Source organism: Microcaecilia unicolor, chromosome 8 (genome assembly GCF_901765095.1).
Source record: "Microcaecilia unicolor chromosome 8, aMicUni1.1, whole genome shotgun sequence".
In the NCBI taxonomy this organism is placed as follows: domain Eukaryota; kingdom Metazoa; phylum Chordata; class Amphibia; order Gymnophiona; family Siphonopidae; genus Microcaecilia; species Microcaecilia unicolor.
In genome coordinates this window covers 171,914,761-171,937,130 of record NC_044038.1, presented here as the reverse complement: position 1 = coordinate 171,937,130, position 22,370 = coordinate 171,914,761, and the positions used below count along the sequence as shown (strand labels likewise).

Genomic DNA, 22,370 nt, shown 5'->3' with positions numbered 1-22,370 from the left:
TCAAAGTTTTACACGTGAAATAGCTTCACAAATGGAAGAAAAGAAAAAAAGATATTTAGCTTTTTTTGATGGTTCTGACAGGATTTAGGTAGACTGGAAAGAGTGTTAGGACAATTTTCAAAGGAATTTGGCCAGGTAACTTAGACCCAGGCTGAAAAATACCCTTCAATTAGTATGCAGGCCTTAGGCACCCGCCTAGTTTGCCTACACCTTCATCTGACTCTTCCTGTGGCCCACTACACCCCCCCCAGCACGATTTTGATAATTAAACTCCCACCCTTCACTCTACAATCATGATCATTGCACACAAGCATCCTGTAAAAACACAGGTTCAGGTGTGAGCTAATACTTGTTTGACCAATCATTTTGTTCAATGTTGCTACGTTCAGGTATGGCCCAAACATTATACAAGACTAGGCAATAGCCTAGTACAGCGGCTGCTTCTGGGTGGGCAGCTGCAGTCAATTTTCCTTCAAGTCATTTGCTGTGTTTAGATGCTTCATCAATGTTCTGTTTGCTCCTGATCTTTCTTTTACCCTTACAGTGAACTTTTCCAATCATTTCTCCCCCCCCCCCCCCCATTAAGGTTATGCCCTCATACCATCCACGAAGTCTGATAACTTTTCAGACTCCAGCCACAGCGAGATCTCCTCGCGGTCCAGCATCGTCAGCAATTGTTCTGTGGACTCCATGACCGCTGCTCTTCAGGATGAGAGGTGCTTGCCCCAATCACAAACTGCCATGGACTCTGTGGGAGCTGTGGAGAGGAGAGAAGTCCCTCATCCAGTGGGTGACTATAGCCAGCCTTGCTCTAGGTAAGCAGAGGGTGCTTCCCTTGCGCTCGAGTGGAAACATCAAAAGAAAAAAACCCAATGAAAGTTTTCACTGTGATCGTGCTGCAGACATTGCTTGCATCTTCTCGTTCGTGCATGTTGTGTCAAGAGGCTGTGAGCCCACGGGTAACCTGGGGGATAATGTAGTACTAAAACATATTGTGGGGCTGATTAGTCATTGATATTGTAAATGATAATAGAAAAAGAATAAATTAGTCCATCCATTTTCCACAATTGAGATTCTGATTCGCCCAATTCCTCATCTGCCCATGAAGTGGAGGAGCAGCCTAATCAGATTTGTTGTGCGCCCATAATGCCTGGATGAATTATATATTTAATTCCTAACACGCACGCCATTTCCGGCAGTAATCGGCAGTTGGCACAAGCTGACAGGTCAGCGCATGTGCAGCGTGTGAACCCTTACCGCCAATAGGTGGCGTTAAGGGCTGAGGCTGGTTTTAGACGCGCGCTGGTTTCAGTTTTACAGCATGCTCTTTTCCCGTCATGTTAAAAAAATCCCTTTTTTGCAGACGCGGTAGAAACTGGCCTGGCGCACGCCTAATACACGCGCCTATACTGCTGCAGGCCACTTTCAACCGCGGCTTAGTTAAAGGAGGGGGGGGGAGCCCTATGTTAACTATATTTTATGCTGGTACTCGGGTAGGAGTTGGCACTGAATTTCTGGGCAAATTGTGCCCCTGGTGGTCAGCACTGTCAAAAATGATGACCACTACAGGCTGAATATTGCCACGGTGTTGGTGGGGGTGTTAAATTCTGTGCACATCTGAGGGGAGATATGATAAGAGGTCTATAAAATAGTGAGTGGAGTGGAACAGGTAGATGTGAAGCGTCTGTTTACGCTTTCCAAAAATACTAGGACTAGGGGGCATTCGATGAAGCTACAGTGTAGTAAATTTAAAACGAATCAGAGAAAACTTTTCACTCAACGTGTATTTAAACTCTGGAATTCGTTGCCAGAGAATATGGTAAAGTCGGTTAGCTTACCGGAGTTTAAAAAGGTTTAGACGGCTTCCTAAAGGAAAAGTCCATAGACCATTATTAAATGGACTTGGGGAAAATCCACTATTTCTGGGATAAGCAGTATAAAATGTTTTGTACTTTTTGGTGATCTTGCCAGGTATTTGTGACCTGGATTGGCCACTGTTGGAAACAGGATCTGGACTTGATGGACCTTTGGTCTGTCCCAGTATGGCAATACTTATGTACTTATCTGTTTGCAGCTGTCAGTGATGATAGTGACTGGATTCTGTCTTGACATACTAGAAATGGAATTTACTATTGTAAGAACTTCTCCAGTGGTTGGCAACATTCATGTGTCGTCACTAATTCTTTGTCTGTTCTTTGCCAAAACAGCTGGTTATCACTAAGAGCCGCTGCACTCCGAGGGGCCTACATCACATCGTCTTTGAGCAACGAGGAGATTTCCCACGAACACATCGCAGTGGACTCTGTTGACAGCGGCCGCGGGAGCTGGACGTCCTGCTCAAGCAGCTCTCATGACATCTTCCAGACTGCCCAGGGCCAAAAGAGCTGGGACCTTTTAAACTCCTACCGGCACTCGCACGTGGGCACACCCATCGCCGAGGTAGAGCAAGCGAACTTTTCCGACGAGTCCTGCTTGCACGCTCAAGAATGTTCAAGGAGCGGCAGGCCGTCAAAAGGCAGCAGGGAGCCCGAGCAGCCTCGCCAGAGCTGGACTCCTTCCAGCTCTCTGTCGGACACTTACGAGACAAACTATGGAACCATTAGGCGGCGAGTACTTGATAATTCCTTGGCACAGCACAATGAGATTTTGGACTCAAAACTAGGTACAGACACGTCTTACAAAACTGTTACCTCAAGTACAGAGAAAGGCCTGATAGGTAAGTTGAGCCGAGAGCTTATGCCTTAACATCTGTTTTACTTTGACTGCGAAGCTGTTAAGAAATGACAACAGCAGATGTGGGGGTCTGGATTACTGGTGCAAATCCCATCCGTTCATATGTTCTGATTATACCAAGATTTGGCAGCATGCTTCGAACTTGGGATGCTTTGACTGTGTGTGTTACTGTAGTAAGACCACCATGCTTTAGTATATCATTCTGATCGTGATAGGTTCGGTTTTATTAAAATTAAGCAGATGCAATTTGGAATAATAGAAGAAAAACTTATGCATACCTGACCCTCAGATTTCCATAGATACCATGTCTGGTCTCTTGCTTTCTTACAATGAGGTGTTGCATAGTGAAAACATAATAGAGAATCACACTGCATTTCAGGGAGAGGGTATTTTTGGCCCTACAGTTTTCTCTTGCTCCTGCTCATTAGAGCCCAGTCCTAATCCTTCATTTGCATCTACCCAGGAAGTTTTCTTCTATTTTATACTAGTAAAAAAGGCCCGTTTGTGACACAAATGAAACGGGCGCTAGCAAGGTTTTCCTCGGAGTGTGTATGTGTGAGAGTGACTGTGTGAGAGAGAGAGAGAGTGAATGTGCGAGTGTGTGTGTGTGATAGAGAGAGAGTGAGACTGGGTACGAGTGTGTCTGTGAGAGAGAGAGTGTGTGTGAGCATGAGAGTGTGTTCCAGGGTCCCCCTCCTCCCTCCCTCCGAGTTTCAGGGTTGTTGTCCTCCTCCCTCCTTCCCAGTTCCAGGGTCGTCCCCTCCCTGCCTTCCTCCGAGTTTCAGGGTCCCCTCCCTCCCCTGCATTATGCTCTCTCCCCTTTATTCATCCATATGCAGGCAACGTCCTCTGTGCCCTGCCTCCTCCATCCATCCATGTGCAGCATCTCTCCCCTGTCCCCCTCCCTCCCCCCTCCATCCATGTGCAGCATCTCTCCCCTGTCCCCCTCCCTCCCCCCTCCAAGTTCCAGTGTCCCCCTCCCTCCCTCCCATTTCTAGGGTCCCCCCTCCCTCCGTCCCTCCCTCCCAGTTCCAGGGGCCCATGGAACTGGGAGGGAGGGGGGACGGAGAACGTTGGAGGAGTGACATCAGCAGGTAGTTACAATCCCAGTGACACACATTGGAACGTTGGAGGAGAACACTGGAGGAGAACGTTGGAGGAGTGACATCAGCAGGTGGTTACAATCCCAGTGACACACATTGGAACGTTGGAGGAGAACGTTGGAGGAGTGATGTCAGCAGGTGGTTATGATCCCAGTGAGAAACATTGGAATGTTGGAGGAGCAAATTATTATATTAGATCCCCTGTCAAACTCACTTTGCCCGTTCATTGCCAGTCCATAACACTACAGTTAAAGAGCCCTGAATTTAGCCACTAAGTGCCTTGTTTACTAAGGTGTGTTAGTGTTTTTAGCGTGCACTAGAGACACCCATAGGAATATATGGGTGTCTCTAGCGTTAGCACGTACTAAAACACTAGCGCGCCTACAGCTTGACTTAGTAAGTGTTGCTGTTCTGCAGTTACTGTGGATTCCTCCCCCCTTCAAGGTCTGTGAACATGGTCACTGCAGTAACCCCAGCCTGACTGATTTGGGGGCCAATTACTCAAAGCTAACGCCCATATTAAAAAGCGGTTAGCACCTGGGTTTACCCACTTGTTGTGTGCAGAATGCACAGAGGGCTCAAGCACGGGTGTTTAATGTGTGTGCTGAACATTGCTGACAATTGTATTTCAAATGTATTTAAATGATGCTAATGAGGTTGGTTAGTACTCCTTCCCAATGCACAACGAATGCGCTGCCATGCACAGAAGGAAACGATGGCCCGTAATGCCAAAAACTTAACTGCCAGCTCAGGGGCATCGTAGAAAGTTTGCAGGAGAAGATTTCTCATCAGGTTTTCACATTGCACTGTGGTTTTTGTTGGCTTTCGCAAGCAGAAGGAATTCCGTGTAAGTTTGAGGGCTGCTAATGACAACCAAGCATGTGTGCGAGTCCAAGGAAAACCGAAAGTGAAAGCAAACATCGGTGCCTGTTTTTCCGTGCTTAAATATGAGTGTTTCAAAAAACATTAAAGTGCAAACAATTCAAGAGAGCTTGGGACAAGTACTTAGCATCTCTAAGGGAGTGATAGGGAGAATAGATGGCATGGATGGGCAGACTGAGTAGGCCATATGGTCTTCACCTGCCTACATTTTTCTGTTTCTATGAAAGGCTCGTATTTAAAAGCACAGAAGAACAGCGCTGATGTATGCTTCCACGTCAGGGTTTGTGTGGGCATGCACACAAGAGCTGCAAACCCTTTCTGACCATGTGCCAGTCACATATCTCCCCTTGCTTTCAGTTTGTTAACGCCAATTAACCTTGTATCATTTGCATGAGCTTTTTTTGAACATTGCTTCACTATTTCTTTGCGTTCTGTGTTACGGGCTTTGCGTTATGCTCTTCTGTGCATGACTTTGAGCCACGGGGGGGGGGGGGGGGGGATTCGGGCGACCCAATGTCTGCTGGTTTGGCTTGCGGGGTTCCCTAAGTTCCGCCAGTTGAAGACTTCCTCCAGTGCTGTTCGCTGCCACATGCCATCTGCCCTTCTTTCCCCCGTGGTGCGTATCTCTGTTTTAGCGAAATTCAGCATGTGCAAAATTCGCACATGCTCAAATTTCATTAAAAACCGAGCATGCGCACCTTGGAAGCAGAGCAGACGGCATGTGGCAGCAAACAACGCTGGAGGAAGGCTTCGGCTAGCGGACTTCGGTTTCACCGCCAGCCCAGGTATGTGGGATTACGGTGGGGGTGGGGCAAAATGTGCCCCCTGCCACTTTGGGCTCAGGCCCTCTCCCCCCCCAAAAAAAAAAAAAATTGGTCTGACAATGCGCCTGTCTGATTGGGGAATAGAACCCCCGGTTCCTCCATATGGCACTGCCACTCAACCAACAAGCCAACCCTAGCCTGTATTCTTTAATACTTAAGAGAAAACTGAATGCAATGGTTTTTCTTTTTCCATCTAAATCTTGTTATCTTAATTGCCTACTGGCAGTTAATATAAATTAATAGGCCAGGGCAGCTATTCCATTTTATTTTAGTTTAATTTACTTTTTTTTTTTTTTTACGTGCCTAATAACTAAATACTCCAGATGAGTTAACAACGCCTGTGCAGCATGCAGTTCCAAATAATACAATACAGTACGATACAGCAGTATCATAAGTGCACAACATTTAGAACACTAAAAGTAGTACTGTTGTTTTATTCTTTCTCCTGGTGTGACACTCTCCATTGTGCTGATCGTATTCTGTGGAAGTTGTTGTGTATATAATGAAGGCGGTTTCTGAAAGCCTTTTTTTTTTTTTTTACCCTCCTTTGGTGGAGTCATTCCGAGGGCCAGGGTTAGGATGGGGATTGCCACAGCTCACACCTATGCATGCTGCTTTTTCAGAAAAAGTACTTGCAGAAAAAGGAGGGGCAGATATTTGTGGATACTGTTTTCCTTAATATGTGTGCATACCTTTCGCTCTGAAAATAAATACAAAGAAGGGGGTGAAAAATACCTGTAGATTTTTCAGCAGTGCCAGCAGTTTGGACATACCCCTCAGTGGGCGTAACTTTACAACAGGACACTTATAAGGGAGAGAAAGTTTCTTGCCCACCCAAAATTGGCTGTCGGGCTATGCCATTGGCACTCACTCTATGCCTGTGCATGAATCTTTTACAAAGCTCTCATCTACTTTATTATTTATTATTATTATTATTATATGTTACAATAACACAATCATGTTGAATCACGATCATAGAAAAAACATTATACAAATTAAAAAAAAAATGAAAACATCCATTATTCAAGTTCAGATCAAGAAAAGGAAAGCAGCAGAGTTGTGTGCGTTACAAATATAACATTTAAACCATTATATCACCATTTAACAAGTTCCAATACAGGGCAGTAAGGTAGAGTAGAACCCTTAATTACTTCCTCACCTGCCTGTTACCATCTTTCCCAATGTAGGCTAAATCTACACAGAAAAGAAGTTTCCTTCAGTATAAGCCATGAGGGGAACATTCTTCCTGAAACTTCCTTGTGTTTTAGTTTGGGAAGGAATGACTATAGTTTTTGGGATCCTCAGCTACAGAAATTTTTATTAGGTAAAACAAGGTGTGAAATAAATGCAAGTGCTTGTAATTTTAGCCATTGTATACATTGCGGCTCCACTCAAACTGTGTTCCATGTGGTATGCAGAGAGAGTATGTGTGTTGTTGCGTGTTTATATATATATATATATATATATACAGCTGCGCAGTTCTATAAGGGCCATTTTCTATATGTAAAGCATGCTGAATATGCAGAAATACTTTAAATCAACCCTATGGACCAGATTCTATATATGGCGCCTAAAAAAAATCATCGCAGTAAACATTTCTGCCTAAGCGTATTCTATAGGTGGCGCCTAGATGTAGGCATGGTATATAGAATACGCCTAGTTGATACCCTAGTGCCTAAAACTATATGCCTCCATTAACACCAATGAAAACACGGCATAAATCCCTGCGCAAAGATTTACGCGCACTGGGCCGTGTTCTATAACGATGCATGTAGATTTTGGGATACTCATTTCCCTGCCCTTAGCCACGCCCCTTTTGAACTATGTGCATTAGAATACGCTTAGCGAGTTGTGTGCATAAATTCTAATTGCCAATTAGTGCTCATTATTAAGTGCTGTTAAATATGGTGATTGGCTTGTTGAGCCAATTAAGTTGCATGCGTTATAGAATACGCCCGGATTTCGGCGCAGATCTCTAGGCGTGCTATAGAAAACCTGGCCCTATGTGTGTAATGCGCATTTGTAACTTTAGAAAGTTTGTTTGTGCCATTTTACTTTGAAAATACAATTGCAAAATTATATTGAAATGGATGGTTGGGAAAGGAAATACGTGTAAAACAAGTGTTGCTGTAATTTGGGATTCTGGGTTCTGCTTTAGTTCAACAAATTCATAAAAGAGAGATTCAGGATGTGTTGGGAAGTAACAGGCAGTATTGATTTGTTCATGCAAACGTGCTGCGGACACGCTTTTTCCAAAGTGAGTCACATTCAGATGCAGGAGGTATTTTCTCTGTCCCTAGTGGCTCAATCTGTTGCACCTGAGGCAACAGGGGAGGGTTCATTGACTTGCCCAAGTTCAAAAGGAGCGACGGTAGGATTCGAACCGGCTCCCCAGTTCTCAGCCCACTGCTCTAACCATTTTATTTTTGCAAAATTGACCTGAACTTTTATGGTTGTAGATGAAGTTGAAGGATTCACCACTCTGGTTACTTTGTCCTGTGTTTTGCCAGATATTATTTTTACAGGTCCTTCGTAAGCTAATATTGTATTTATTTTCAGAGTGAAAGGTATGCATACATATTTGATTGCATTTATTAGTTTCTATTATTTTCTAATGAGTTGTCACCTCAAGTTCTGCATTATACGTTGGAGTAATTTGCTGCTTTAAACTGACCCTGTTGATTCAAATGTTTGTAAACGTGATCTTTTTAGCATCATCTTTAATAGTCAGAATAATCTGTTAAGCACCATTTGTGGTCGTTTTTTGGAGGATTTTTCATAGGCACAATGAGAGCATTTTTGACCCTATTTAGGTAGATCCCCTGATGTGTGTTAACGAACAAAGTCAGACAGGATTCAAAGTAGGATACGAGTTCACAAGCATCAGAGATATCACAGAAAACGTCATACTGCTCTCATTCTCAGACGTTCACGCACTGTCAGATGTGTAAAAGCATCATCCAGGTACTGAATTGGATTTGAAATCCCCCAGTAACTGTAGCTTGGTATTCAGTGATCTCATCGGGATTACCCTTGGCAGATACGCTGTCCCTGGTGTTTCTAGAGGTGAAGGTCTGCACCGACTGTGACCTATCCTGGACCACTGCGCTTTTCCCTCAGGCAAATATGGCCGCTGCAGTCTTGGCATGCATTTGGTACAGTTCAAAATAGTTCCGTGTTGGGTTCCAGTTTTTTAAAGCAAGTGCAGTAGTAATCTTTTGCTTTCAGGAATTTAGGGCCTGACAACAGAACTGAAAAGTTTGAAGAAAAAAAAAGCCTTGGAAGTAACGTTGAGGTGGGGGGACGAACTGCTTTGAGCGTGAAAATCTGCTGCTGTCATTAAAACCAGCTTTTCTGCATTTGCTCTTTATTTTACCAGTTTCTATTATGCCATTGTAACATTTCACTGTTTGAATTTTAATTTTATTATTATTTTCTTTTGCATTTCTGTTTTCTCCATTAACATTTCCATTCCTTATGTCCTTATGTTTCTCACACCAGTGTACTGTGTCACCTCACCTAAGAAGGACGATAGGTATAGGGCGCCACCTCCCACCCCACCGGGATACTTGGGGCTTTCATTAGCGGACTTAAAGGAAAGACCGGCCCACCACCCACACTTAAGACCTCCAGACTATGGTGTTGCAGTCCAGAGGTCAAAGATGGTGCCTAGCAACCTCTGTAGACTTTCGACAGCTTCTCTTGATAGAGAACCAGTGACCTGTCTATCGCAGAAGATCCTCTCGGGGCCTCACTGGCACAGTCGGCAGCAACCCCATCCTAAGATAGCAGACACGACTGGCACAGATAGTGAAGAGGATGGTACGTTGAAAATGCTAACCTAGCAGATGCAGTGTGAACCCTACGGCTAACTTAATATGATGACATTCGGTGTGCAATGTTAGTTTTGCTGTCCTGGTCAAAGGTTTGAGATCAACATGTTGTAGAAGAGAAAATGGCTGCATTTTTACATTACATTAATGCTCACTAGAAAAAAACGAGACAGGAGTGGAGTATCTTTTAATAATTAGAAATTGTTTGAAACATGTAAACATTTAAAGTGATTTGGGACAATATAGAATAGAAATTTGATGCCTATATTTTTAAATCTACAGCGCGCGCACACACACATGCACCTTTTTTTTTTTTTTAAATAATGCATTGGAATTCAGCATCAAAAGGGTACAGGATATGTCCAACTTGCGTCATGGAAGTGACCTATAGAGCCTTGGGAAAGCGGTCGACTGTCATAAAAGTCTTTGTGCACCCATGTTAGCACCCCTAAAAATCAAATCTTGTGCTCGGTAAAGCAGCCCTGTTGTAAACCTGCACATAGTCCTGTAATTTCTCATCAATAATCTGCCTGATCCAGGGACCTCATGCTTTTGGCTCAGCCTAACCTTAACTAATGCACTAATATTTACTTCTGCAAACCTTGCACCAAATGCTAGCAGTTTTAAATTTAAACTATTTAGTGAAAGCTTCACTACAGATTTGTGGATCAGGAAAATATGTTTTTAAGTACCTTCTTTTTTTTTTTAACCACAAATAAGACGTGTGCTTTATATTAATTTTTGAAGTGACTGATATTAAAGTGAGGCATTGGATATTTTGAGTATGAACTGAATTATGTGCTTAATGACCATATTGTCCAAGTTCCACATACATTCCTGTAAGACATAATACTGTGATGTGTGTGTATGCACTATTTTATACTGGCTGTGTATAGCTCCCCATGAGTAAAACAACCAGATGAACTGAAAGTAAAACCTGAACAAACAAGCATAAAACGAACAAAATATCCAAACATGGTTGGAGGCCTCAGGTCAGACCTTTGCAGATTAAGGGGTCCTTTTATTAAACTACAGTAAAAAAAAAAAAAAAGTGGCCTTAGTACATCCTTAAATGGGTCTTTCCCATACACAAAGGCCATTCTTTACCACAGCTGTAAAAATGTTCCCAAATCTATCTAATAAGAGATACTCCTGTCAGGGTCTAACTTGCAAAATATTTAAGAAGCGTGAGGATGAAAAAAGCCTCAAGAAGCTCGCAGCATCATTTAGCTACGGGAGCAGCACTGCCTCATCATTGGCTTAAAAAATCCTCCTACTTTAGCGTTGTAACGCCCATTAATATTGAGCCAAACAAATTTATATTGGACCTGAACAGTCTTGTATTGTTTGCACTCACTATCTAATGCACAGAAAAATATATACTACAGTAATTTTCAGCTTTCACTTAGCTTCCACAGTCTCTATTCATGGAAAAGGAAGCACCAGAAGAAGGGACTACAATGATAAAGTAGGAGGTTTTTTTAAGCCAGTGATGAAGCAGTCCTGCTCCCGTAGCTAGATGATGCTGGGAGCTTCTTGAGGCTTTTTTCCTCCTCACGCTGCTTAAATATTTTGCAAGTTAGACCCCGAGAAGAGTATCTCTTGTTAGATAGATTTTGTGTAGATTGACTGATTTGAAGGGATCTCCCCCTTGTGTCTAGATTTAGTTTGTCTGCTAATGTTGCCATTAATGCGTAGCCATTATTTTTAAAATGATTATGGCAGCAACTTCCATATATTTTGTAGGTAGTAAGAGCTCTGCATTATCCATGCGCTAACCAGGTAGCGTGCAGTAATGTAGATGACGCTAATTGTTTATCGCTGGAATGCCCATGCTCCGCCCCTAGCATGCCCCCTCAAAAAATAAGTCCAAAAATTATTTACTATGTGGTTAATGCGGCACTGTGAGAACTGTGATGATGTATCACATCCAATGATAAGCCATTTTTTGCTCCGTTAGGTGTGCATTAGTGCCTAAAGCAGCTTAGAAAAATGACCCCTAAATAAGACTCCCAAAATATGCAAATTTTAGTGACTTTATCTTTTTATTTAGTTTCAATTACAACAATTGCACTGATATAACACAGCTTAAACTATAACATTGTCCCCGCTGGTGACATAGCAAGATTCTTCGATATGTATCTAAGAAGAAAACAGAATAAGTCCCCTCCTCCCCCTACCCAGTAAGTCTTAACTGATTTTATGAAAAGAAAGATAGTTATGGTCTATTCTCAGTTCTTTAGGAGAAAATCCTACTTCCAATAAACCAAGTGTTATCAACAACAGCAAAACCTTAATTTTTCAGAGGTCCATACCGTACCAGCTTTTCCTTTACAAATGCAAGGGGCTTCCTGGAATAACACTTTAAAATTAAAAAACCAAAGTTTTAAAATTCACAAGAAAGCAAACAAGGAGCCAAGGCAGGAAATGCAAATCTGGCAGAAAATGACCTGAGAGCTTAAGTGACACAAGATTTCTAGCCGCTGTAATCAAGACATCTCACCATACAAACATGAATGACTGTTGCAAGACTGATTGTCAATAGGGCTTCAAATTACATACTAACCCAAACTGAAATGGGTCGATCTAATAACAACATTAATCTGAGGTTGCAAGGTTAGTTCAGCAGCCAAAATGACTTCCTAAGGCTTGGTTTAGACGATATGGGGATTCATTGTAAAGATGGAGCCAGCATTAGCTGTTTTAAGCCAGAGTTTCTTCTGCCTTGCTGCAGTTAAATATCAATTTATTATCACTCATTCAAATTTTGAGTGTCTCTAGACATTTAACTAACTAACTCACAGGGCCAGCATTAGGGGGGTACAAACAGGGTACTTGCCATGGGTCTCCATGCCAGAGGGGGCCTCAAGCCTGCCCAAAACTGGGCAGCCTTTGGAGCACCTTTGTAAATTTCTACCACAGACCCCAGTATGTCTTGACATTGGCCATGGTAACCCAAGACAACGTAATTCTAGCCAACCACCCTTTGTGTCCTTGGTTCCTTCAAAGAACGCTCTCACTGCAGTAGGTCTTGCAGGACGTCCCAGCGAAGGGGCGGTGTAACCTGTATTATCGAAACAAGATGGGCGTCCATCTTTCGTTTCGATAATGCGGTCATGATGCCCAAATCGCGAAATTTAGGTCGATCTTAGAGGTGGTCGTCCCCGATTTCTGGCGATAATGGAAACCGAGGACGCCCATCTCAGAAACGACCAAATCCAAGGCATTTGGTTGTGGGAGGAGCCAGCATTCATAGTGCACTGGTCCCCCTGACATGCCAAGACACCAGCCGGGCACCCTAGGGGGCACTGCAGTGGACTTCAGAAATTGCTCCCAGGTGCATAGCTTCCTTACCTTGTGTGCTGAGCACCCCAACCCCCCCCCCCCCCCAAAAAAAAAAAAAACACTCCCCACTACCATACCCTTATGGGTGAAGGGGGGCACCTACATGTGGGTACAGTGGGTTTGTGGTGGATTTTGAAGGGCTCACATTTACCACCACGTGTAACAGGTAGGGGGGATGGGCCTGGGTCTGCCTGCCTAAAGTGCAGTGCACCCACTGAAACTGCTCCAGGGACCTGCATATTGCTGTCAGGGAGCTGGGTATTGACATTTGAGGCTGGCATAGAGGCTGGTAAAAAAATATTTTAAAAGTTTTTTTTTTAAGGGTGGGAGGGGGTTAGTGACCACTGGGGGAGTAAGGGGAGGTCATCTGGTCATTTAGGGCACATTTTTGTGGCTTGGTTGTAAGAAAAAAATGACCAGGTAAAGTCGTCCAAGTGTTCGTCAGGGCGCCCTTCTTTTTTCCATTATTAGTCGAGGACGCCCATGTGTTAGGCAAGCCCCAGTCCCGCCTTCGCTATGCCTCCGACATGCCCCCGTGAACTTGGTCATCCCCGCGACAGAAAGCAATTGGGGACGCCCAAAATCGGCTTTCGATTATGCCGATTTGGGCGACCCTGTGAGAAGGACGCCCATCTTCCGATTTGTGTCAAAAGATGGGCGTTTTTCTCCTTTGAAAATAAGCCTGATAGTAACCCCCCTTCACCCCCCCCCCCCCAGATTTCTGCCTTAGGACTTTTCAGATGTTTTTATGTAAAACGTGCATATCCAGTAATACTTAAATTACAGTAGGGTAGTAATTGTTACCCTCTTTTCTGTAAAGTGCATTTCACAAAAGTGCAGTATAATCATGGTAGTGCTATAAGCTTCCTACAACTTCAAAAATAAACTTGCTTATACACTTGGATATCGAATCGTTTGTCAGTTGCTTAATTGTATTATCACATCAACTTTGGTAATTGGTTTAATAATTGTTCTTATCTGTTTTCCAGAAGGTGAACAAGTATCGGCAGTGTAATTTGCGGGGGATTTTATAGGCACCGAATGAATTACACAGGTCTGAGGAGGCCCTGGGTGTGCGTTTCTGTTGGTAAATTGCCAGTGGTTTGCTGCTACTCGTCTTGAACTCTGTGCATCTGCCTCAGCCATGAATGGCAAGATGGGAGCTAAGGTCACGTTCGGGACACAGGCCAAAGTGCACCATTGTTAACAGAAGTCTGCCATGGTTTCTGGGGACCACCCACCTTCATGCTTACATCAAGATCGTTATAAGATTGAAGGATAAACGGACCAGTGTTTGGAGGGTTGGGAGGAGCTTCTAGTCCTTCAGAAACACACGGATCAGGGAAGCATTTCAACCTGTGAGACTGGGACGCTTCAGTATAGTTCTTGGAATGTATTTTCTAAATGATCCTCATGGTTCTGAAAGTCAAAAATGCTATTTTATGTAAGAACTAAAAGCTTGAAACATCAGCAAAAAAAAAGAGGACATGCTGTACTGTCTTTACTATTAGTAATTTATTATGAGGTGGTTTTACGAGACTCTTGGTATCATGAATGTTCTGGTTGGTTAATGCTAAATTCATAAGGAAATAAAAGCATTAGAAATAAAACAAATTATTCCGCACTGACAAAAACAGATGGCTGAGAGTTACGTGGTTTACACATCAAGGAGAAGCCACTTTTCAAGGACTGAAATACAGGATTTACCACCATAGGTTTCTCTTGGAATTCAGCGTAAAGGGAGGGAGAACAAGCAGCAGTGAAATGGCGCCATCTGTTGACTATGCCAGGTTACATGTACTGTAATACTGTATGTAATAGAAGTCTCCCATCTCCCTACCTCCCCCCAAATGAGCAAGGTTCAAATCAAAACTTCTGAAAACACAGTTACAGTAGCTGATTGACTTGTTCCATGTTTATGTCAGATGTTTGTAGATGGCAGTAGTTGGGCTCACAGAGTGAAACACAGTGCACTTGCTACCGTGCCAGTAGAAAGGGGGAACAAAATAATTGTTTGAATTTCTAGGTAGTCCTCTATTTCTTTTTTTTTGGGTAGTACAAAGATCATATTTAAGTGCTGAAGAGAACCACATTTCTTCACCGACGACCACTTTGTTTACAGCGCATGAAACACAACATAACATCGAGTACACACATGAGTAAAGGAGTTCATTTTGTTTCATTTATTAATCTCTTTATGTAATATCCTAAAGTGACGTGGATCTTTTATTTAACACAGTTGTGTGTGTACAGCACTTGCTCCGATGGTGAAAACTATAGTCTGCCTTGAAAGTTTGCCAACGTCAGCTTTTTTTAGCCAGCCAGCCAGAGTACGTAGTCCTGTTATGAGGATAAAACTGGAAATGATGTGTTTTAGTTCTCAGCACAAAAAAAACACCTCCTCTCAGATCTACTAACTGCAGTTGAACTGGAAAGTTGTCAGTGCATGTACTTAATGTCATGTTGGAAAATGGAAATTCACACATCAGACTGAGAAGGCAGTATGATTTTATTTTTTTAAGGATTACAGGATTCCACAGATTTTTTTTCATTTTTTTAAATATGATAGTCAGTGCAATTTGAATTTCAGTTTGTCAAAAGAAGAAGAAAAACTACAAAATGATTGTTCATAATGTACCAAAGCTGCTAAGGCAGAATGAAATTGTGTTATACTAGGACTCCCCAAACGTCATACGGACCCCACCACCAGTCAGATTTTCAGGATCTCACCGGTGAATACGCGTGAGATAAATTTGCATATGTTTGGCCTCCTATTCAATACAGATTTATTTCATGTCTATTTATTATGCAGACTTTGAAAACTTAGCTGGACAGGTTTGGAAAACCCTGTGCTAATAGATTTCCTGTTGAAAATAATTTAAAATTTATTTTTTTAAAATGGATTCTCCTGTCTGCTGGTATTTTGTTCTTCTTGGGCTCGTAAATCAATGAAAACTGTTAAAGGGGGGGGGGGGGGGTAGGGAAGTCAATGTTTTTATTCAGCTCCATAATTAATTAGCTTGCCAGTTTTAGTGGGAACATCAGTGCAGGTATTTGAAGGTGAAAACCTGAAGACCTGCTGTTGGTTTCTCACAGCATGGCAAAAGCCATAATAATTAGTTCTCATTATTAGAAGAACCGCTGTCAAAGTCTTTTTAGCTGTTGGTTGTTAATGGAAATGTTTAAAAACTGCATCGTGTATGCATTTACATCAGAGGGAGGACATCTATGTACAAAGTCGCAGATCATGAGTACTGCACTGGTGATTTGCTTTTATTTATTGGAAATGGCACGAGAAATGAAGGGGCCTTTTTATTAATGGACGCTAAGCCGTAACATGCTTAGCGCGCAAGAAAAGTCTTACCGCAAAACGCATTAAAGAGCTTTGCGATAATTGCCCTGTTTCCAAAGCGCTCATTAACTATTTATGTTTTTTTTTTCAGGGGATGTGTCATGGGCAGAGAGTGTTTTGATTAGTGCATGCTATCCAATTACTGGAGGGTCAACGCAGTAGCACTTAGCATCTCCTCAATAGGAGGCAGTAAGAGCTTCTGCATTAATTTTTTTTTGCTGGTCTCGCTAATGGGAGCCTTAGAGTGGGACCTGCAAAATAAAAATAAAATAAATCTAAAAAGCCTTAATAACTGCTGCAATAAATCTGGGCTTAGTGTGCAGGAAATTTCCACGTAAGCACGTACTAAGCCCAGATTTTACCACACCTGTGTAAAAGGACCTCTAAAATTTTCCGTTTATTTAGAATATCGTGTTCCTCATGCGTGATGAACAGTTAGTCCTGCTGTCTCAGGCCTTCATCCTGCTGAACCTTGTGAGGAATGATGCCATGCACAACTGGAAATCTCTGTGGGACACAACTCAACAAGACTGGACCTCACCCAAGTTTTTTTTTGTTTTTAACCCATAGCTCTGTTACGTTTGTGCCGCTGAGGCCCATTGGCAGCTTCCATTGTGAAACAATACAAAATATCCTTAGGGTCATGTCCAGTAATGGTTTGTTCACTGTTGCCTATGGAGGATGCATTGCAGCTGATTGTCATCTCACACTGTTGACTGGAACACAATGAAACCTGCACATCTTTGTGAGTGTCCTGTGATATGATTGCCTCACTTTTGCCTAATAGACTGTTGTCCAGCTTCTGTAGTCCAGGCGTCATTACATCCGTGCTCTCACGGTATCGGTCAACAATGCATTCAGGAACTAGGTTTGAAAGACCAATTTTGCCAGTTGTGATATTTTCCTAATGTAAGCTACGTTTTCTGTAAATTGTAAATAGAAAAATAATGAAGCCTGTATAAACTATTGTCATAGATGACGTACTTGCTGGGTGGCTTATGACCACTTTTCCTTGGCACGGTGTAAGCTTTCGTTATTGAAACTGGCTGATCACATTGATCAGTGACAGTACAGCTAAATTGTCCCCTCCCCCAATATGTTAAATAAATTGCATACTTTTTTTTTCTTTTAGCTCTCTGGAACAGTTCAAGCTAGGAGCTTATTGACCTCTATGTTTACTAAGCAGTGCTATGGGCGCTTCAGCGTTTTTAACGCACGTAAATGCGAATGCGCCCATAGCAATGTATAGGCGCGTTAGCGTTTAGCGTACCTTAAATTTACAGGTGCGTTAAAAATGTATACCCCTTAGTTCATGACTTGCATGTTTAGCAAATGATGAAAACTATGGGCCCTCCTTGTTACTAATGGTGGTCGCTGCGGGATACCTGAGGATCTGAATCGTTTGCAACCCAATGCCAACCATTATTTGTCTCTGTGTGACCCTGCCAGGATAAGAGAGTTGTACTTCAGAAACTTGAATTTGTCATTCCCACACTCCAGGCTCGTTAAGAATTCTGTCTCTATTGGTAGTTCTTTCTCACAAGCCTGAAGTCGCAGTAGGCTTTGATGGACAAAATGGGATCCTAATTTGGTCTATCTGCATGTAGTGGTGTCTGTAGACAGAAAATTTTGGGGTGTCAATGGGGGGGGGGGGCAAGCCAAAATGACATTTTCACACATCTATAGCCCTTTTCTCCCTCACTTTTAAATTAACAATATAAGACACCATGGCCACCTTAAGATAAAGAAACCCTCCCCCCAACCAATTTTTTTTTAGCTATCGAGTAAAACACGATTATAACTTATCTCCCCGCAAATCATTCAACAAAATTTTCTTTGTGGAAGTGAAGTCTGGATTCTCTCCAGGATTGGAGAGAATCTCAATATAAATCCTGCACCTCCATTTTTGTTTCACAAAACAATATTCCCCAGCGGAGCTATATACCCCTTACAAAACACCATACAAAACATTTTCAAACTGTGATGATCACCTCAGGAAAAGCACATGCTCCTTCTACTGCCAGACATTTTGTTTAAAGCAGACAGGTGGTTGGTTGTGTGGTGACACTACAGGATGTGGAGACCATTAATCCTGAACATTTTTAATTTTAGGTGAAAGGTGGCCCTTGCCCCATAGCCTGCTTTCGAAAAGGGTCAGACACTTTGCAAAATAACACAAGACCCTGCAAAAAGACACCAAACCTATATAGGAAAGTTATCACACCATAACAGCCCTAACACCTGTGAAAAGACAGTGCTATAAAATAAATATTACACTGGGCTCTAGAGCACCAGTATTCTTGTTACTAGGAAACTAAAACAAGCTGAACTGTCCTACACAGACACTGGGGCTCACTTTCAAAACACTTAGACTTAATCCACCATTTTTCTCCATTTTTGTCCGGGGGGGGGGGGGGGGGGGTGCCTGAAGCCCACATGGTGTCATAGATTGATAGTGTCTGCAAAGACCTGATTTGCAAGCACAGTAAAACGCAGAGCAGCCTTCACAACTAGGAAATCTATGCAGAATGCCTTAGATGCCAGAATTGGGAGGGTGGCAAAAGAGCAGAGTCGGCTGGATGAAGCACCATTGTTGGTGGGATTCTTAAGTCAACACCAGCCAAAGAGAGAACAGAGTCGGCCAGCAGGGCTATGGAAGCCTGTGCTGCAGCTCATCATCATCATTCCTGACCCTGAAACAATGTGTGTTGAATGCACAAATAGCAGACAGCCTTAAGGAGCAAATGTGGTGGGGAGCTGCAGCACAGCTGGAGCTGTTATGAGTAAATTGGGATGGGGAGGTTGGCAAGGGTTGGGCAAAGGGCTGGAGACTTGCACCAGCCCTGCCAAAACATTTCAGTTTTATGTTTCTCATTTATCTCATCTGTCACCTAAAAGATGTGGGAGTAAACTGTAACTGTCATTTTAAGCTTTTTTAGACATTAGATTTAGCATATTTTTAAAGTATATTTAATTACCTTATTGACTACCTTAAAACCCAATTAAAGACGGGGAAAAAGGGATACCCTGTTTGCGGAAAAGCGTTATACATATTTAAAGGAAAACAAAAAACTTGAACCTCTTGTTCAGCTTTAGCTAATGTGCTCCTTTTTTCTTTTTGTCTATTTTTTTTATAAATCTGCAAAGCAGTTTATCATGGTATTTTGGTATTCAATATTAATTTGGCATTTGCATACTTATCATGGCAGTACTGCACAAGTGTAACAATATTCCAGTAGTTATTGTATGCACAAGTCAGTGATTGTAAAGTATTATGTAATAAGGTTTGTCTAATATTTTTTGATACCTCTTACATTTAATGTCTTTTAGAAAGACAGTGCCTCGGTATGCTTTTTGTATTTTTACTGAGTGATTGTAAATATTTGTTCTATTTTTGGTTAAGAGAATGTATAAAAGTCCTGTTTGTTATTCAATCTCATGTCGTCAAGAGTTAATAAACAATCTACATCATTATCACTGGCTATTTCTGATTAATAGTTTTGTGTTGCATATACTCAAGAGGCTATACAGATCTGTATCAAATCGATAGAAAAAGAACAGATTCTAGATGAAAATTACCAAAATACAGTTAAAGACACTACCCTACGTGGTCCACGTTTCACCCGACAAGAGCTGCCTCAGGGGTGTATGACTAAAAACAGTAATCAAATCAGATAATTAACATACAACACAGAAGAAAAAAAATCAATAAATCAAAAAATATATATAAAGTGTGAGGGTCCAGGCAAAGTTTCATGTGCACTAACAATTATTATTTAATTAATGTATTTATTTAGATTTTGCTCACACCTTTTTCAGTAGTAGCTCAAGGTGAGTTATATTCAGGTACACTGGATATTTCTCTGTCCCAGGAGGGCTCACAATCTAAGTTTGTACCTAAGGCAATGGAGGGTTAAGTGACTTTCCCAAGATCACAAGGAGCAGCAGCGGGATTTGAACCGGCCACCGGTGCGCTAACCACTAGGCCACCTGCACTCCAAGCACAGTTACAAAATGTAAATGTGACAGTGCATATAAGCATAACTAATGACATTAAAAAAAATCAAAGAATGACCTAAAAATGTAAAATGAACACGTGTGTCTTGCAACATTGTAAAAGAAAAAACATTTTAAAAAAGGTCAAAAATATGCATCTCAGTCCTAAATTTTTTTAAATTTTAGTAAAAAGTCTATCCCCTATGAGTTGCCAGTAGCCTTTTCTATTTTACTGCACATGGGATATACACTTTGCTTTAAAAAAAAAAAATCTTTAGGACCAAGATACACGTTTCGTTTTACCTTTTGTAGGAAAGAACAAGGCAAATATGCTAAGGGGAGGCCGACCACAAACGGGCCGAAGGCCAATGAAGAGCAAAAGGGGGGTGGAGGGACAGGGGAGGAATGAGCTAAAAATTAGCATGCACTAACAGTAAAGACACCCCTTATATTCCTATGGGTGTCTGTCGCCAACGCCTCTTCAGCATCCTCAATCTTTGTTGACCTTGGAATCAAACCCTCCAGGCAGGTCTGTGGAATCAGTACACCAAACCTTTGACTCCAGCTCTGACTGCTCTGTTTTTCTATAGCTGGGACTCCAATTTCTACAGGTGCATGTGAAGCGTCTGTTCACGCTTTCCAAAAATACTAGGACTAGGGGGCATGTGATGAAACTACAGTGTAGTAAATTTAAAACAAATCGGAGAAAATTCTTCACCCAACGCGTAATTAAACTCTGGAATTAGTTGCTGGAGAACGTGGTGAAGGCGGTTAGCTTGGCAGAGTTTAAAAAGGGGTTAGACGGTTTCCTAAAGGACAAGTCCATAAACCGCTACTAAATGGACTTGGAAAAAATCCACAATTCCAGGAATAGCATGTATAGAATGTACGTTTGGGAAGCTTGCCAGGTGCCCTTGGCCTGGATTGGCCGCTGTCGTGGACAGGATGCTGGGCTCGATGGACCCTTGGTCTTTTCCCAGTGTGGCATTACTTATGTACTTATTGTAAATCCAAGAGAAATTTGATTAATTACAGAAACATGGGATATTAACATACAAAATTAGGACTAATAGACCACAAAATATAATTAATTGAAGTTTGAACAATGAACCTGAACAACCAAAAGCAGACAAATGAAAATATGCAATACACTGTTGTAAGTTTTTATTTTTTAGCTTTAGTTGGAGTTAATATATTTTTATGGACTCTGACTTCATCCGAAATTGCTTCCAACTCTGACCCCACAGCCCTGCTTCCAGGTTTCCTGCCATTGTGGCAGGGTTGGCAAAAGATGCAACTGGGACCCAAAGGAGAAGCTAAAAAAATGGGCCCAACTTGTGCCAGACTCCAGTAACTGTTTCTTGGGGTTACATTCACACTGAGCCACAGCTCCAGCCTTCCTGTGTAGTTTTACTGTTTTTGGCCATGTTATTTTTCAACGTGGTTTTTCTTGCTCAGTTTTAATAATCTGTGGAAACAAAGCAGGTCCTGGAACATTAATTTACATTGTCTGTGGAAACATATTCAGCTTAGTCAGCAGCACTCAGCCATTTGCTTCTTGGTTTACACTGCCCCAATAAATAACTCAGATGGCAGGGAAGAGACTTTTATAACCTTTTCAAAGCAGCAGACTGCTGCTCCGCTTCTTTTTGGCTGAAATCCAGTTGTGAGGTCTGAGCTTAAGCTTCAGCCAAGGTTAGTTTCATCTTGGCCTTTTGGCTGCAATTGAGGGTCTTGAACACAATTGGGGGGGGGGAGGGGGGAAGGAGGAGGTTGGAATTAATGTCTTTGCCATTTCACCAGCAAGGAAATGATGTAAAAACCATAGCCAAAACAGAGGATCAAATCACCTAGTTCAACAGCCTGAAAGCAATCCCAAGGGATTACAGCAAATAATCTATGAACTGTCATGTAGACATGGCTGGACTTGACCCAGCCCTTGGGATTATAAACCTGTCAATGGGATGCCACAGATTTCAGAATATCTGTAATGAATATGCATGAGATAAATTTAATACGAATTGGAGAAAATTTTTCTTCAATAAACGTGTAATTAAACTCTGGAATTCGTTGCCAGAGAATGTGGTAAAGGCGGTTAGCTTAGCGGGGTTTAATAAAAGATCTGGACGGCTTTCTAAAGGAAAAGTCCGTAGACCATTATTAAATGGACTTGGGGGAAATCCACTATTACTTGGTCAAGCAGTATAAAATGTTTTGTAGTTTTTTGGGATCTTGCCAGGTATTTGTGACCTGGATTTGCCACTGTTGGAAACAGGATGCTGGGCTTGATGGACCTTTGGTC

General features: G+C 42.1%; 1 protein-coding gene across 1 annotated transcript in view; it reads left to right on the top strand.

Annotated features, from left to right (window-relative positions):
• LOC115475536 (rap guanine nucleotide exchange factor 6-like) overlaps nt 1-17,165 on the top strand; it is a 78,805-nt gene extending 61,640 nt beyond the window's left edge. The window contains exons 20-22 of the mRNA XM_030211317.1: nt 587-815; nt 2,208-2,716; nt 13,710-17,165. Coding sequence (XP_030067177.1) covers nt 587-815; nt 2,208-2,716; nt 13,710-13,735 — 764 coding nt within the window. The 3' untranslated portion in view covers nt 13,736-17,165. The remainder of the gene's footprint in view (nt 1-586; nt 816-2,207; nt 2,717-13,709) is intronic.
• Nucleotides 17,166-22,370: the final 5,205 nt, after the last annotated feature.